Here is a 16654-nt window from a genome sequence, read left to right as displayed (position 1 = left end):
ACCCAGGAGCTGTGGGCGGTGCTGAGCAGGAGCAGGACAGGGTCTGACTTGGGTGTCACAGGTCCCTCTGGCGTCCGTGTGGGGTCAGAGTGCAGGGGGAGGAGAGGCAGGGGGCCCAGGGGGGTGAGGATGGGGCTGACAGGGTGGTGGCAGGGAGGGGGAGACGGGGTCCACTCCCGACACCTCTAAAGGAGCCCACGGGATTCAATGACCGAGTGCAAGTGGGAGTGAGAGGCAGTGAGGACTCAAGATGATCCTGAGCTTTGAGCTGAGTGTCAGCTGAGCAGCTTCAAGGAGCCGTCTACACCCCCCACCACACACACACACACACACACACACACACACACACGCACAGCCCTACACACTCACCAAGTCCTACTTGAACCCAGCGTTTTCCACCAAATGTGCTCCTTCTCCTCCCCTTGGGTCCTCAATCCACCAATATCTCTCCCTCTATCCCTCCCTCCACGCCTGGCCCCTCCTGCCCCCTGAATCTCACTGATGCCCCCTCCTCTCTGTCCCACTGTCCCAGCCCCAGGTCAGGCCTTGTTCCCGCCTGGACCCTCGCCCCAGCCTTCTTCACATGCTCCCGGGCCTCAGTTTCCCCCTCTATCCCATCCCCCACCAGACCCCAGTGGGTCATTTGATATACAGTACCCACCTTGCCCTCTCTTGCTCGCCCCCCTTCCACGGCTCCCTGGGGCCCTGGGGGGAGAGTCCAGTCAGAGAAAACTTCCTGGAGAGGTGACATCTAAGATGAGCCCTGAGGGTGGGAGGGTCCTGTAGATGGGTCCTGCTCCTCCTCCCCACTGACCTGTCTGCGGGGACTGTCCTTCTGGACTCTGAAATCCCAACGCGTTTGGCCAGGACTCGAGCCACTGTCCCCTCTGTTGGAGTTCCCTACCTTCTGGGAGTGGACTCTGGAGACAATTGTCTCTTTCCCCGTAGCTGGGGAGTCACTGTGTGTGACCTGCAAGCCCAGGTCTGAGAGCTGGGGTTCCCCAGACAGTAGTTGGGGCCTACCTTCCTCACTTTCTGTCTCTCCCCCTTTTACTCTTAGGGTGACTCGGGGGGTCCCTGATACGTAAGGGCATGTTTCAGGGTATCACATGATGGGGCAATGAGCCCTGTGCCAAACGTAGAACACCCATCTTGTACACCAAGCTGATGCCTCATCTGAATTGGATCAAGGACACTATGGCAGCAATGCCTGAATACAGTACAGTCCCTGTACTGCTTCCACCCTTTGTAAAGTCAAATACACATCAAATTCTGGTGTCACCCTGCCTTTCTAGACACAAGGCACCTGGAAGTTTGGGATCCACCTGGTGGAAGCTAGAGCCTCCCCAGCCCTTTCAACCTGTGTCCTGAGGTGTAGAGTCAAGGGCTAGGAGGGAAAGGAAGGGGCAAGACATGTGTAGACCAGTGGCTCTTAAGTGGGGGCAATTTTGTCCCTCCCCCAACCCTCCCAGAGAACATTGACAATGTCTGGAAACATCTCTCACGGGTTCTGCAAGGACACACACAAGGAGATGGATGGCCATGTTCTCTGCGGTGGTGGAGAGATGGAGGAGGGATGGGTGTCCACCTTGGGAGAGTGCACAGTGACACGTGGTAGATGCTCTCCATGGAACTTTATGTTCATTGTACCCTTCACACCATTACCATCCATCCCCACACATATTCCCCCAAATTTCTGTCTGCATAAATTGGAAAAATCATGTCATTCTTTTAGGATGTATCACCCATACTCATTGGTCACACTTTATACCTCACCTTTCAGGGCCTAATGGGACTTGAGTCTAGTTATAGGTCTATAAGCAAAGAGGGGTGGAGGGAGTAGAACTTGAGGAGACTCATCAGTGCCTTGCAAGGCATCTACCCCACGAGAGGCCATTATAGGTTCCTCAGGCAAAACAGGACTACCGTCTTCACAGAGGGGTGGAAGGGCTGCATCTACTGGCAAAGAAAACTCAGAGAATTTTGTTCTTCAGTGACCACACCTTCGTTAGACCCTCCCCATACGTCCTCATTCCAATTTTCAGGATCCCATTCCATCCCAATCATTCCCACACCTGAAAAGCAGACACCATGTGAGGTTGGGAATTCAGTTTGCGTGACAGCCCTCGAGCTAAGCTACTGCACTGAATCCAGAATCTCTACTTGGTGGGCCCATGTCAATGAATTTGGTCTGATCCAACTTTACGTTTCTTCTACCATTATGCCACATGCTGAATATCCATTTCCACGAATATTACCCAGATTTCTGTCTATATAAATTGGAAAACTCACACAGTTCTTTTGGAGTGGCACACACTTCCTCACAGGTCACATTTTGTGTGTCACCTGTCAGAGCCTGTTGGTCTTGAGTCTAGTTATAAGTCTTGAAGCAGAGAGGGGTGGTGATGACACTGGGGAGAATGGGCAGTGTCTTGCAAGGCAACTACCTCGGAGAAGGTCACCACATATCCTTCAGGCAAATCAGGGCTACTCTCCTCAGACGGGGTGGAAGGTCTGTTTCTACTGGCAGAGAAAACTCAGCAGAACTTAGGAGTTCAGTGTCCCCAGCTCCATCAGAATCTGCCCATGTTCCATTTTCCAGATCCCACTCCTTTCCAAGAAGTCCCCTCACTTTGATAGTAGACACCGTGTGATGTTGGAAATTCAATTTGAGTTGTAATTCAGCCACGCATAGGATGAGACTCTGGGTATAGTTTTCAGAAATCTCAGCTCTGTGGCTATAGGTGGTTAGGGATTCTTTGAGAGAAGGTATAGGAACTTTCATTCATTTGTGTAGTGTTTGAGCTGGCAATCTGGAGCCCTGAGCTCATCCTTTTTGTTTCCCACTTTTTCCAGCACAAGAAGGAACAAACAGCCAATTTCATTATACTCATTACCTTGACAAAAATGTCCTAAGATATCAAATACATGGTCACCCAAAAGTTTGCTTCTTATAAGTATTTGATTAGGAGAATTCATGGGGATATTTTCCATATATCTATTTCCACACTTTGCTATGAGTTATCAGTGCCCACTTTACCACTGGAAATAGATTAGTGCGTTTAAATTTAGTCAGATTAGAGAACCAACTGCAGAATTCCCAGGTCCTCTTCTGAAATCTTGTCCTTAAAATTCTGTTCCACTAGAACCACTCTTCGTCCCAAAATCTGTATTAGTCAAAGTTCTCCAGAGTAATAGAATCTATAACTATATCTATATCCAGATCTACATATCTATATCTATAACCATATCCACATCTACATTTCTATCTATCTATCTATCTATCTATCTATCTATCTATCTATCTACCTACCTACCTACCTACCTACCTACCTACCTACAGACCTTTCAATCAATCACCTGGAGAGATTTTACAGAATAGGATCATGTGATTGAGGGGGCTGGAAAGTCCAAAATTTGTAGGGCAGTCTGCCTGGGAAGATGGGAACTCAGGTGAGTCTGAGGACTTTTATGTTGGATCAGAATCATGGGCCACAACCTTGGAAAATAGGACTCAGGCTGGGAAGGGGTGGAGTGAGAAAGAGAGGAATATGAAGAGAGTGTCGGGGATATGTAGAAACAGAATTGTCTCTATCATTGTCCAGCTCCACAGCCAGATGTAAAGAATGGAAGAGGAGAGATGCACACTCAGAAACTGAGAAAGTCAGAGAGAAGCAGAGTCAGACACTGAGTCATAGATACTGAGTTGGAGACAGAGACACACAGAGAGCAGAGTCCTGGAGACTGAGAGATGGAGGGAAACCTCTGGGTGGTGATGGAGACACAAGGCTACAGAGGAAGAACAAGAGAGATAGTGGGTCCATTAGAGGCACCAGTAGGCCACTCTAGGGCCACCTCTGGACTCCTGGGTCCTACACTGGCCTGTGGTCCTAAGCTGGCCTGAGAGTTGGGGAGAGCACACCTGTGGGTTTATGAGCATCTTGAGGGCCGGCCCGGTGGCGCAAGTGGTTGGGTTTATGAGCATCCTGAGTCTGGAATGTCCTGTCCCTGGGACAATGGACATTTTCTCAAGTCAGCGATTTTTCAGCCAAAGTCCCTTGGGCTACTCTGATCCCAGGCCCAGGTCAGGGAGCCAGGATAGGGGCCAGGAGCATGGATTCAGGGACAGACTCCTGACCCAGTCCCTGAGACCACTCTCTTCCTCTGTTAGCTCTCTCTGTATCTCTCTTGATCTCTTGTCTCCTTATTCCATATTTCTGTTGCAAGCTCCAGCTCCATTTTTCTTCTCTGTCTTTCTGTCTTGGCTACTTTGGAACTGTGTCTTCAAATTTTTGCTTTTCACTCTCTTTCTTCACAGGCTGTCATTCTGTATCTGCTGGTATTGCTTTTTTATTTTGGGCTTGAAGGGTGGAAGAGTACGCTAATTATTGTCCTCTGTTTTCCCCACATTTCCTTTAGTGTTGCGTGCAAAACTCTCCTCATTCTACATTCCTTTGTTCTTTCATTCATTCCGTTATTAAATTATTCTGTTTATTCTCCAAAAACCTCTCCCTCTACCCTCAATGGGAAAATCCTTTAATATGTTTAATGCAGAAACATTTCAATTGATGCGTTCTTGCAAAATCCATACTTTTGTTTCCTGTGTGTATCTTTGTAGTTTACATAGATTGTGTTGAGTTATAAGCCATTTTCCAGTCAACACGGTTTGTTGAAGATCTGCCTATGTAGTTTATGACCAGACAATCTGTTATTTCTGATGGCTGCCTCCCCTGCTCTTACCTACACAATCCCCCAAGGACAGATGTCCTTGCCTCCTGCAGCCCCCATTTCCCACCACAACAACGTGACAGTGACTTCTTGTATGGCCCCCATTTTCAAACGGTGTGAGAATCTTTCTGTGATATTTTCCTCTGAGCAGAGCCTGTTGGGTCTTAGGGTATACAGATACTCAACTAGTGAAGTTGATCCAGGTTGATCTTCGCCATGACTACCGCTCTGCAGACTCACTCCCAGCATCTGGAAGGTTCTGGCAAGCCCACACCCATCAGGACCTGGCATTATCTAGGTTTCTAATGTTGGCATGCTGAGAGCCATGCTCACTGTTATTTCAATTTCTTTTACCCGATTACCAGTGATTCTGAGCATTTTCTCATACTTTTGTGGGCTCTTTAGATTTTCCCTTCTGTGAATCGCCTGTTCATATCACATTGCTCACTTTCTGTTGGACGTGTCAACATGTTCTTATTCAGTTTCAGGAGTCTCTTCTGTATTTTAGATACTGATCCTTTGTCGGTGGGTCATAATTGCTGTTTTTTATTTCCTTAGTCATGGTGTCCTTGTTGGAACAGAAATACTTAATTTCAATATAATAAAATCCAATATTTTTGGGCTCTAAGATTTGTGTTTTGGGAGCTCTGTCTCAGAAGATCCTTTCTTACTTCTAATTTATGAGTACATTCCCCTATATTTTCTTGCTGTTAGCTTGTGTTTGTTTCTATATCTTTAACTCTTTTTATCTCTTCTCTGAGTATTTTTTTTAAATGATTCTCTCTCTGGCTATGTCTCTAATCCCTCTCTTTTTTTGCCTGTTTCTCCGCCTCTCCTTCCCACCCCACCCTCCTCTTCCTCTCTTGGAGAACTTCTGACCCTCCATTGGGTTGCGACAAAGAACGTGACAACCGGAGTCAGGCTGCTTGGGTTCAATCGTTACCTCAGATGAGCGACTTTAATCTCTTTGAGCCTCAGTTTCCACCTCTAGAAAATAAGGTGAGTGGTTGTCCAGGCCCCACAGGGTTGTGAGGATTCAGTGGGATCTGTGACATTCTTGGCACAGGGTATGTACTTAACAGACAGGAGCTGTGATGTTAATCAGGAGGTGAGCATGTCTTCTGTTTCCCTTTGTGTCCCCCTCTCTCTACAGAGACCTCAGAGCCAGGCTGGGACAAAGCTGGGGATGTGGGAGGCAGAGGACCACACAGACCAGACAGCTCCAGAGTCCTGTGATGGGATGAGATCCTGCCCACCACATCTTTCAGGGGCTACAGGAACCTTATGGACACCCTCGTCCCGGACTGCGCCACCCTCAGGTGGGCTGACACATTGGGAGGGATGGTCAGGGCAGCAAAATCCCACCAGATTCCCTCCAGCAGCACATACCATGGCCCAAAGTCAGGATGCCCAGAGCAGATGTACGGGCCATGAACCCGGGGAGGAGAGCGCTGACCTAGGTGCACAGGTCCCAGACCCACCCCTGACAGCATTCTGCCCCTTGAGGTCCCTGGAATTCTTGTTCTCTCTCTCCCTCTCCCTCTCCCAAATCACTTCGTTCTCTTTTTTCTCACTCTTTCAGCCAACAAGTGTAATGAGATTGACCAGTTGCTCCTAATTGCACTGGTTAAAGTGGAGAACCAAAGAATTCAGGGCTTCAACTCCTCAGCTCAGGAACGGCATACATGATCTAAAGATTCTATATCTGCCCTGAGAGAAACTTGCATCTCTTAGAGCCACAGGGCTGAGATTTCTGAAAACCAAGCCTGGAGTCTTATCCTGTGAATGGCTGAATTACAATGCAAAATGAATATCCGATCTCCCAGGATATCTGCTATTAAAATGAGGGCCTGATTGGGAAGAAACAGCATCCTGAAAATTGGAAGAGAGACTAACGGGAAGACCCTGATGAAGGGGAGGAGACTGGAGGGAGAGACGAGGCGGAGGACGTAGACTGAGTTAGGGCTGAGGAGATGGAGAAGATCTAGAAGGCAGACGTGATGTGGCCAGTGTCTGACAGGCTGTGAGGCACCTGGGGTCTGTCCTGGTGCCTGAGGGAACAGTGTGCTCTCCCCAGAGGGAGAACCCAAGATGAAAAGCATGTTGGGGAGACAGGGGGATAAGAGGGGTGAAAGGAAGTTTCTCAAGGAGCAGGTGGGATGGGTTTGTGTCTAGAGGGATCCAGTGGTGGGGAGGGGCTTCTCCACAGCTTACACCTCTCCCCTCAAAGCTCAGCTCAGTCCTGGTCTGTCTTCCACCATCTGGCTGCACCCAGCTGGTCCCCCACCTCCCTCCACTTCCATCTGGCCAGGTGCTGCCTCAGTGCCCAGCTGTTGGTCAAGAACTCTGAAGGGTCTGAGATTTTATTGACTTGCAAACAAATAAGTTAGCCTGCCAGTTTCACGGGTACTGGGAGAACACACGAGACTCCTGGGTCAGAGACAAAGGACTTTATCACTCACAGCACAGCAGGAGGCATGAGCTTCACGTTCACATCAGTTCACCTTGCCCCCCAAGTCCCACGGGGGTGATCGGAGCAGCCAAGTTGGATTCTGTGCACAAGGTCATTTGTGCCCCAGCTGAGGATTTGAGCTTAGGAATCAATCTTACGAGGGGGCTGCTAGCGAGCTCTCCCAACCTTTGTCCCCAGTGGAGATATCGTCTTTATTATCCTGGGCCACAAAGGAAACTGCTCTGGAGGGACGTATTATATTTATTGTCCTGGACAATAAATATAGTCTCAACAGATCTTTTCTGGAGAGATATTATCTTTATTATCTTGGACAGTAAACAAGCCTTCTCTGAGGGAGATACCATCTTGCGAGACTGTTTGACAGACAAATAACCTTGATAGATAGTCCAGAGTAAACATGTATTCATTGCTTTGCTCTGAAGACACATGACAGACCCATGGAGAATTTTCTCCCAAGGTCATTCAGTTCCCCCCTCCACCTCCCCCTGCAGGACAGTGCACTCTTTCCTCCTCATCCCCCTCATCCACCACGTCTGTGTGCCTTCTGCTCACCGGAGTTCTAGGTCCAGCTCCAAACAATAGGGGGCAGGATGTGGTCATTTGATCTGTATGTGCAATTCCTACCCTTGTGTTGCTGTCTGTGTCTGTATGTGGCTTTGACCTTGAGGGGATATATCCATGTTTCCCAGTATAAAGGCTCATAGTCCTTTGACCTTGAAAAATCTCTTTGGTGTGGGGCCGGCCCGGTGGCTCAAGCAGTTAAGTGCGCGAGCTCCGCCGTGGCGGCCTGGGGTTCGCCGGTTCGGATCCCGGGTGCGCACTGACGCACTGCTTGTCGAGCCATGCTGTGGCGGCGTCCCATATAAAGTGGAGGAGGATGGGCACGGATGTTAGCTCAGGGCCAAGCTGAGAGGATTGGCATCAGATATTAGCTCAGGGCTGATCTTCCTCGTGAAAAAAAAAAATTAAAAAAAATCTCTTTGATGCTTGTGCAGAGTCCTGTTCTGTGTGTGTGTGTGCGTGTGTGTATGGTAGGTGTGCAAGGCCCTACTTGTCTGCTACCTGCCTGCACGTGTGAACCATGTCCCCATATGTGAAACAGAGTGAGTGACCTTGAACACCAAATATCTGACTCGAGGGCTGATCCAGAGACGGATAAATACGTCCCGTCCTGGCTGTGTGTGTCTCTAGCTGTGTGTCTTTCACCATTGATGCCCAGCCCTGTGTCAAGGTGTCGCCCTGGGGTCTGACCTAGTGGGTCCACATCTGAATGCTCGGCCTCTGAGTTTGTGCCTACAGCTTTGAATCACCAGTAAGTGGCTTGTGGATGTGTCAAGTTTTGACCTCGACTATCTTCTCTGGGTCTGCATGTATGTCTGAATTTGGCCATATCTCTGTCCACAAACTGAATGTCTACATACACGTCTCATAAAATATCATGTATCCTTGATTAAAATAACTAATATTAGTTAAGCATTTACTATGTTCCAGGCATCACAACACACACACACACACACACACACACACACACCCCTAACCCTTACAACAATCCCCGTTTAACAGATGAGTAAACAGAAGAACACTGAAATCAAATTCTGGATATAATCACCATATTATAGACCCATGTTTGTGAACATGTCTTTAGGGGCCTGATGTCCCTCCCTTGCGTATGTTATTAAGGACCCCACTTTGTATACCCAGACCTTGCGTACAAGTGTGTGCATCTGCGACACTGGATGTCCAGACCTCCATTGGAGGCTGTGAATTTATGTCTGAGCTTTTATATCCAAAGCTTCATGCGTGTGTGTGTGTGTGTGTGTGTGTGTGCATGCGCCCATGTCTTAACTGTCCATATTTATAAACACATATGAACATCTGTGCTGTGATTGTTGAAGCTGCAATCCATGCACACGTCTAGTGAATTTCAGCTTACAGCGCTGTCGGTATCAGTACCTGAGTTTGATAGTCTGGTTGTGCATGTATGCAGGTCCATGAAGAATATGGCCACATCCATGTCCTCGTGTGACACTGAGTTTGGCTGAGATGTGCAGACTCTGGGAACAAGTCTGTGTGTCATACATACTGAGTGGCCACATCTGTTTAATATCTGTGACAGATGGGTGACCCTGAATGACTGGCACCAAGTGACCACATGTCTGAACCAGTATCCAGTGTCCTTGCCTCCATCCCAAATCACAGAAAACTTCTTGCCCTCTTCTCCTTTCCCTTCCTCCCTCTTTCAGGGACCTGTAGCAAATGAGATGGGGAGACAAAAGGAGTATGGTTCTAGAGAAAAGAGAAGTTTTAAAAGAGAGAGGACGTTTAAAAACACATCAGGGGGGCCGGCCCCATGGCTTAGTGGTTGAGTGCGCACGCTCCGCTGCTGGCAGCCTGGGTTCGGATCCCGGGCGCGCACCGACGCACCGCTTCTCCGGCCATGCTGAGGCCGCATCCCACATACAGCAACTAGAAGGATGTGCAGCTATGACATACAACTATCTACTGGGGCTTTGGGGAACAAAAGGAAGAGGATTGGCAGTGGATGTTAGCTCAGAGCGGGTCTTCCTCAGCAAAAAGAGGAGGATTAGCATGGATGTTAGCTCAGGGCTGATCTTCCTCACAAAAACAAACAACCAACCATAAAAAACAACACATCAGGGACACCTAGAGAAACGTAAGGGAAGGCATAGGTGAAGAATATGTAGGCAGAGCAGGGCACAGCCCGGAGATAAAGGGTGAGGAAAAGGACCCTGGGCTCAGGGTTCCTGTACCCTTCTCCCAGTGGCACAGGGCAGACAGGGTCTGGGGAGGTGAGGGGTGTGTGCCCCACTCTCAGCCTCGGCCTGCCCTAGCCCTCTATGAACGTCGCAGTTGTAACCGTGGTCCCTCACTCACCTGCCCCCACTGGATGCTGTCTGAAGCCCCTTGCCAAATATGGTATGAAGGCAGCGCTCACAGTCATGAAGGAATGTGGTTGGGAGTGGGAAGGCCTGGGTTCTGCAGGTGGGGGAGGTAGAGGGTGGGAGTCTGGACTCCTGTGTTTGAAAGGGTCCCGGGAGAGGGTCCCTGACTCCTGTATCCTGAGGAAGAAAGTGCTAGAGCCTGGGGCTAGAAGCCTGTGTGTGTGTGTGCGTGCGTGTATCTGTGTGTGTGGGTCTGTGCCTGTGTGTGCGCGTGCGCAGAACTCATGTATCAGAGGCAGAAGCAGAGACTCTTGGTTCCAGGGTGTTAGGAGGTAGTAACTGGAACTCTTGGGGACTCGAGATCGCCCACTCCGGTCTTTCCATCTACTATGCCCATTTAGTGCACGCTCGGCGCCCGCTGGATACACCCAGACGGGCACAAACTGCGCAAGCGCGATGACTCCAAACACCTGAGGGCCATTTGGCGCATCTTCTGACGTCTGCGCTGTCAGTCTCACCGTGCACCGCCATGACGTCATGTCGTCGCGACTAGCCCCGCCCACAGCCTCACGACACGTGCGCGCCATGGCGCTGCCCACGTCCGCCCCTAGTGGGCGCGGCCTGCGTGCTGACGTAGGCCTACGTCAGAGGAGGAGCCCGGAGACCCTGGGCGCGCGGGCAGCGCGGTCCTTGAGAACCATTAGTCGACCGCCGGGGCTTCTGGACGGAGGAGGCAGTGGCCTGAACGTGTGGGTGAGCTGTGCGTCCTCCGCCCTCCACGGTGAGTCTCCTCCGTGTGTTGCATTTTGTCAAGGCCAGCGTTATCTCGGCCACAACTTCTAACAAGTTCTGTTCTGGGCGCCTGATGGACACCGTGGTGTGTGCAGGCGTGGAGGGCGGGGCAGCGACTGCTGTGAGGTCAGAGCCGAGAGGGGGTCACCAGGGATGAGAAGAGGGCTGGGGGCGGGTTCAGGAGTGGGCTGGCGTTGGGTTCAGAGAAAATGCTGGAGACAGGGTTCGGGAATGGAGCAGGTACAATGGGGGTGGAGCGTGGTTGTGGTTAGAATTGGGAACCGGGTTGAGTAGGGTTGGATTGGCCTTGGACTGGATGATGCGGGCTGGTGTGGGAGGGCATGGTTGGGAGTTTGGAATGGTTTTGATTTGATTTTTGATGGGAAACATGTGGGAGTGGAATTGGGGGGGTAGTAGATGTAGTTGGGGATACAGAAGATTTGGAGGTTGGAATCGGGTTGTGCTGGATTTGAGAATGGGTGTGGGGTTGTTTTGGTTTTGAATAGGGAAGATGTGGGGCTGTATTAGGTTAAGTTGGGTGGGTTCACTTGCCTTGGGTCAGAGGTGTGTGGGGTTAGGGTTGGTTGGGTTGAGTTTAGGGGGTTGAATTGTTCCGGGTTTTGGCTGACGACGTGGAAGGGGATTAGAATGGGGGTTAGGGTGGGGAGGGGGCACTGGATCCAGGGATTCCTCCCTCAGGCTGAGGCACACTTCTCTGCACAGGGTGACACTGGAGAACATGATCTGTGGGGGTGGGTGGGGAGTTCAGATCATTGACTGAACGGATTCCTTTACCCCATTCCTTATGGTTTTAACTTGTGAGTCTCTGACCACTCTGTCTCACTCACTCTCTGGGAGCGTCTCGTGTTCCTCAGCTAGGAGAGGGGGAAGATTTGATCAATTGCTTGACAGGGCAGGTGCTGGACCCGCATGTGCTGCTCTGGTTTTACTGAAAAAGCGGAGACAACCAAACTTCTTGGAAACCTTGGATCTTATCCATTCAGGCTATTCTCCCTTCCATAGCCTTGGGGTGGGGGTGAGGGTGAGGGATGTCTGCATCCCAGAATCGTGAGCAGGGCCTTGGCCAACACCCGGGTGCCAGCAGGGCCGGGGCGGGGCCCTGGGGGTGTGAGAACTTCTGAAGGCTCCCCAGGGAGGCTCCCCAGCTCTGAGCTCACTGCCTGCCTGCCCCTGGACACTCTGTCACCATGTGGTTCCTGGCCCTGTGCCTGGCTGTGTCCCTGGGGTGGAGTGGTGAGTATCAGGGGATGTGGGAGGGGAGCAGGCCCTGACTCTCATGCTGCTCTCACCTCCCCATAAGTTCTTCCCCACTCAACTGACACCCCAGCTTCATCATTCCAGCCCACCATCCACCCCAGACCAGTGTACCAGGCTCTTTCTTATCACTCCCACCCCCACCGGAAAGCCTTCTCCAGCTCTCCACACCGTCACATTCCTCACAGCCCTCACTCCCACACCCGGTCCCTGCTTCCTCCCAGTTACTTCCAGAACTTTCTCCTTTACCTGACAGGCAGAGCCTGGGCCATCTGTCTTTCTCTTTGGGGTTCTACAACCCTTCCAAGGAGCACTGCCTCCTCACTGGACCCTGGGACCCTGATCAACCCCTCCTACCTCCTAGTTCTCTAGGACCCGATGCACTGGCTCCTGAGCCCCCAAGTCCTACCGTACCTTGCTGATGTTTCCCATCCAGCAGGCAGCTGTCAATCCTGTCCCTTAAATATTGAGTCCTTCTCATAACCCTAAAACCCCAGGCATAGAAGATTTCCCAGTCTGAGACTCCTTAACACACCCCAAATCCTTCCTCTCCAGCCAGTGGCTCTCTCCCTTGGGGTCCTTAACACTGGTTTCTAGAAACCCTTCCACCTCTCTGAACCTATGCTTTCACCACAGTCTCCTGTCCCCCAGCCCAAGGCCCCAAATCACCCGACCCCCACACTCGGTGCTGCTGTCTTGTTGTCTCCTATCCTGATCCCTGGGTCAGCTCTGCTCTCAGCATAAAGTCTGCCCACCCAGGACCAGCCACCAACCCACAATCCCAGGGATGGCTCCAGAATTCTGGGTCCTCTCAATACTCCTTGCCCATGGTCTTGTCCCCAAATCCCCAGCCTGGTCCTCTGCCCTCATGTCCCTCCAGCCCCACAGCACCAGCTCCCTCTCCTAGCCCAGTCCCCAGTCTCCATAGCCAGCTCCCACTCCCTCTGACCCAGCACCCCCTCTGCAGGTGCTCTGCCCATCTTCCAGTCTTGGAACAGAGGAGAATGGGAGTGTGAGAAGCGTTTGAAACCCTGGCGGGTAGCTGTGTGCAATCACACCAACTTTCACTGTGGGGGTGTCCTGATGCACCCCCAGTGGGTGCTCACAGCTGCCCACTGCAAGAGTGAGTGAGTAGGGCTAGGGGCTCTGGGTAGGGGTGTCTTTGCTCCCACAGGAAAGGTCAGCCAGCGCCGTTCCCCTCAGGGGAGGCTGGGGGCTGAGGGAGAGAAGGATGGGACTGGTCCATGTCCCATGGAGAGAGGCAGAGCTGGGACTGGATGACCCCAGAGAAGCCTCCCATGGCTGCCTGGTCTCTCTCTGTCTCTCCCTATGTAGGCTTTCTGTCTTCCTGTGTCTCCCTCTGTCCTGTCTCTCTGTGTCTCCCTGGGTGATTGTCTCTCTGTCTTCCTGTGTCTCCCTCTGTCCTGTCTCTCTTTCTCCCCATGTAACTGGCTCTGTTATGTGTCTCTCTGAGTGACTATGATTTGTCTCTGTCTACCTCTCTTCTGTCTCCGTGTCTCTGTGTCTCTTCCTGTCTCTGTCCATCTCTGGGTCTCTCAGCTGTCACCCCTGTCTCTGTAGGTCTCACCCTCCATCTCTCTGCCCCATCTCTGTCTCTAGTCTCTGCTTCACTCCCTCTCCCCCATCACTGCAGAGCACAGTCACCCCCAGGATGGGACTGTGGGGCACCCCCAGAGAAAAGGAAAGGGTCATCCCCAACGTGTGTGTGTGTGGGGGGGGCTTCTCACACTGCCCAGCCCCTCCCTCCGGGACAGTCGTCCATCCAGGGGGACACAGGGGAGGGCTGGTTTCAGCTGTCGCTGGTGGGGGCAGTGGAGGAAGGAGGAGGAGGAGGAGAAGGGAGAGAGGTGCTGGGTGGGAGGGGCCCGCCGGCCTTGGGGAACCAGCCCCACAGCCCCAGCTGCACCTGAGCTGGTCTCAGGCCCCCTCCTCCCTCCTGCCCCACCCCCCGCCCTCCCTCCCTCTCCCCCTCACACTCTGTCTCCCCCTCGCTTCCTCTCCTCTGTTTCTCATTTGCTCTTTTTTACTCCATTTCTGTCTCTAACATTGTCACATTCCCTTATTTTCTCACTCACTGTCTATTTTTTCTGTGACTCTGTATCTTTCCTGCTCGCTCTCTTGTGTTTTCTCACTGTTTTCTCATTCTCTCTTTGCTACCCTCCCACAGGCTCCCCTGCCCTGTCTCCTTTCCCTCCTCCTCATTCCCTCCATCCCCCTCTCTCCCCAGCAATAATCAGATCTGGCTGGGTCACCACAGCCTGTTTGAGGATGAAGACACAGTCCAGTGCTTCTGGGTCACTCACAGCTTCCCACACCCTGACTTCAACCTGAGCCTCCTGGAGAACCACACCCGCCTTCCAGGAGAGGACTACAGCCACGACCTCATGCTGCTCCGCCTGGCGCAGCCCGCCCAGATAACCGACGCCGTGAAGGTCCTGGCCCTGCCCACCCAGGAACTTGTCCTGGGGAGCACCTGCTATGCCTCCGGCTGGGGCAGCATCGAACCAGATGAGTGTATGTTGGGGGCCAGACCATGCAGCCTGGAGCCCAGGCCCCTGGGTGTAAGGGAGGAGGGCTGGGACCTGCACTCCAGGGTCTGAGGGAGGAGGGCTGGGACCTGCACTCCAGGGTCTGAGGGTGAGGGATTGGACCTGCACTCCAGGGTCTGAGGGAGGAGGGACTGGGAACCTGCATTCCAGGGTCTGAGGGAGAAGGGGCTGGGGACATGTAGGTTGGCCACAGCACTTTATCTCCCTGGTTCACAGTGATGTACCCAGATGAACTCCAGTGTGTGGACCTCAGACTTCTGTCCAATGATGTGCGTGCCGAAACCTTCTCCGAGACGGTGACTGAGTCCATGTTGTGTGCTGAGCACTTGGAGGTTGGCAAGGAAACCTGCTTGGTGAGCAGCCTCTCTCCCTGTTTGTTAGGAGGTGATGGTGCTGTGGGGGTGGGAGGAGAGATGGTAGAGCCAGGGAGTAGCCGGTGTGATGGGGGAGGAGACCTCCTGCGGAAGGTGAGGTGGAGCAGACACCTGCGGCAGGTGAGGGGAAGCCATGTGCAGTCTGGGGAAGGGCAGAGGGCACAGCAGGTGCAGAGGCCCCGAGGGATGTGGGCCTGGTGTGTGAGGACCAGCAAGGCCAGTGTGGACGGAGCCCAGTGAGCAGGGGAGAGAGGGACGGTGACGGCAGAGGGAGGAGAGGGGCCTGTCCTGCAGGGCCTCCCCTGGGGCCACGGGGGGGACTTTGCTCTTCCTCTGAGTGACCCGGCAGCTGTGGGCGGTGCTGAGCAGGAGCAGGACAGGGTCTGACTTGGGTGTCACAGGTCCCTCTGGCATCCGTGTGGGGTCAGAGTGCAGGGGGAGGAGAGGCAGGGGGCACAGGGGGGTGAGGATGGGGCTGACAGGGTGGTGGCAGGGAGGGGGAGACGGGGTCCACTCCCGACACCTCTAAAGGAGCCCACGGGATTCAATGACCGAGTGCAAGTGGGAGTGAGAGGCAGCGAGGACTCAAGATGATCCTGAGCTTTGAGCTGAGTGTCAGCTGAGCAGCTTCAAGGAGCCGTCTACACCCCCCACCACACACACACACACACACACACACACCAAGTCCTACTTGAACCCAGCGTTTTCCACCAAATATGCTTCCTTCTCCTCCCCTTGGGTCCTCAATCCACCAATATCTCTCCCTCTACCCCTCCCTCCACGCCTGGCCCCTCCAGCCCCCTGACTCTCACTGATGCCCCCTCTTCTCTGTCCCACTGTCCCAGCCCCAGGTCAGGCCTTGTTCCCACCTTCTTCACGTGCCCCTGGCCCTCAGCCTCTGTCCAGTCCATCCCCACCTGCCCCAGGGGGTCATTCTAATCTCAGAACTGGCCCTGCCCCTCCCGTGCTCACACCCCTTCCATGGCTCCCCAGTGTTCTGGGGGGAGGAGTGTGTGGTCAGAGGAAGCTTCTGGGGAGGGATGACATCTGAGATGAGCCCTGAGGCTGGCAGGGTCCCAGAGATGGGTCCTGCTCCTCCTCCTGCTGACCTGTCTGCAGGGACTGTCCATGGGCAGAACCTGGACCCTGGAGTCCCATCCCCATGGGCCAGGACTTGGGCCACTGTCCCCTCTGTTGAAATCCCTGCCTGCCTTCTTCTGGGAGTGGAGTCTGGGGATACTGTCTCTCTCCATAGCTGGGGGGTCGCTGTGTGTGATCTGTGAGCCCAGGTCTGAGAGCTGGGGCTGTGCAGACAGAACCCGGGGGCTCCCTGACTCTCCTCACTCTCTCTGTCCCCCTTGTGCTCAGAGTGACTCAGCAGGTGTGCTGGTCTGCCACGGCGTGTTTCATGGAATCGCGTCCTGGGGCTACATCCTGTGTGGCCACGCCGGTATTCCCACGGTCTCCCAAAGTGCTGCCCCACCTACAGTGGGTCAGGGAGACCATGGCAGCCGATGCCTGAAGGCCCCTGACCTCCCC

At 52.9% G+C, this 16654-nt stretch overlaps 1 protein-coding gene across 10 annotated transcripts in view; it reads left to right on the top strand.

Annotated features, from left to right (window-relative positions):
• Window positions 1–193: 193 nt before the first annotated feature.
• LOC147912808 (kallikrein-1-like) overlaps window positions 194–16654 on the top strand; it is a 35220-nt gene continuing 18759 nt past the window's right edge. For 4 of the 10 annotated variants that reach the window (XR_015549455.1, XR_015549454.1, XR_015549453.1 and 1 more), the window contains exons 1-5: window positions 202–5727; window positions 5882–6047; window positions 10506–10885; window positions 14420–14706; window positions 14958–15094. Coding sequence is in view for 5 of the 10 variants with exons in the window: in XM_087421301.1 (XP_087277427.1) it covers window positions 14577–14706; window positions 14958–15094 (267 nt within the window). In the remaining 5 variants the exon portion in view is untranslated. Of the gene's footprint in view, window positions 5728–5881; window positions 6048–10505; window positions 10886–14419; window positions 14707–14957; window positions 15095–16654 lie in introns of all 10 variants that reach the window. The other 6 variants (XR_015549456.1, XM_087421303.1, XM_087421304.1 and 3 more) reach the window with 3 other exon arrangements.

This window comes from Ceratotherium simum, chromosome 33 (genome assembly GCF_057802395.1).
Source record: "Ceratotherium simum simum isolate JZ-2026a chromosome 33, ASM5780239v1, whole genome shotgun sequence".
NCBI classification, from domain to species: Eukaryota; Metazoa; Chordata; class Mammalia; order Perissodactyla; family Rhinocerotidae; genus Ceratotherium; species Ceratotherium simum.
The sequence above is the reverse complement of the archived record's forward strand: the minus strand, read 5'-3'. Positions and strand labels throughout refer to the sequence as shown.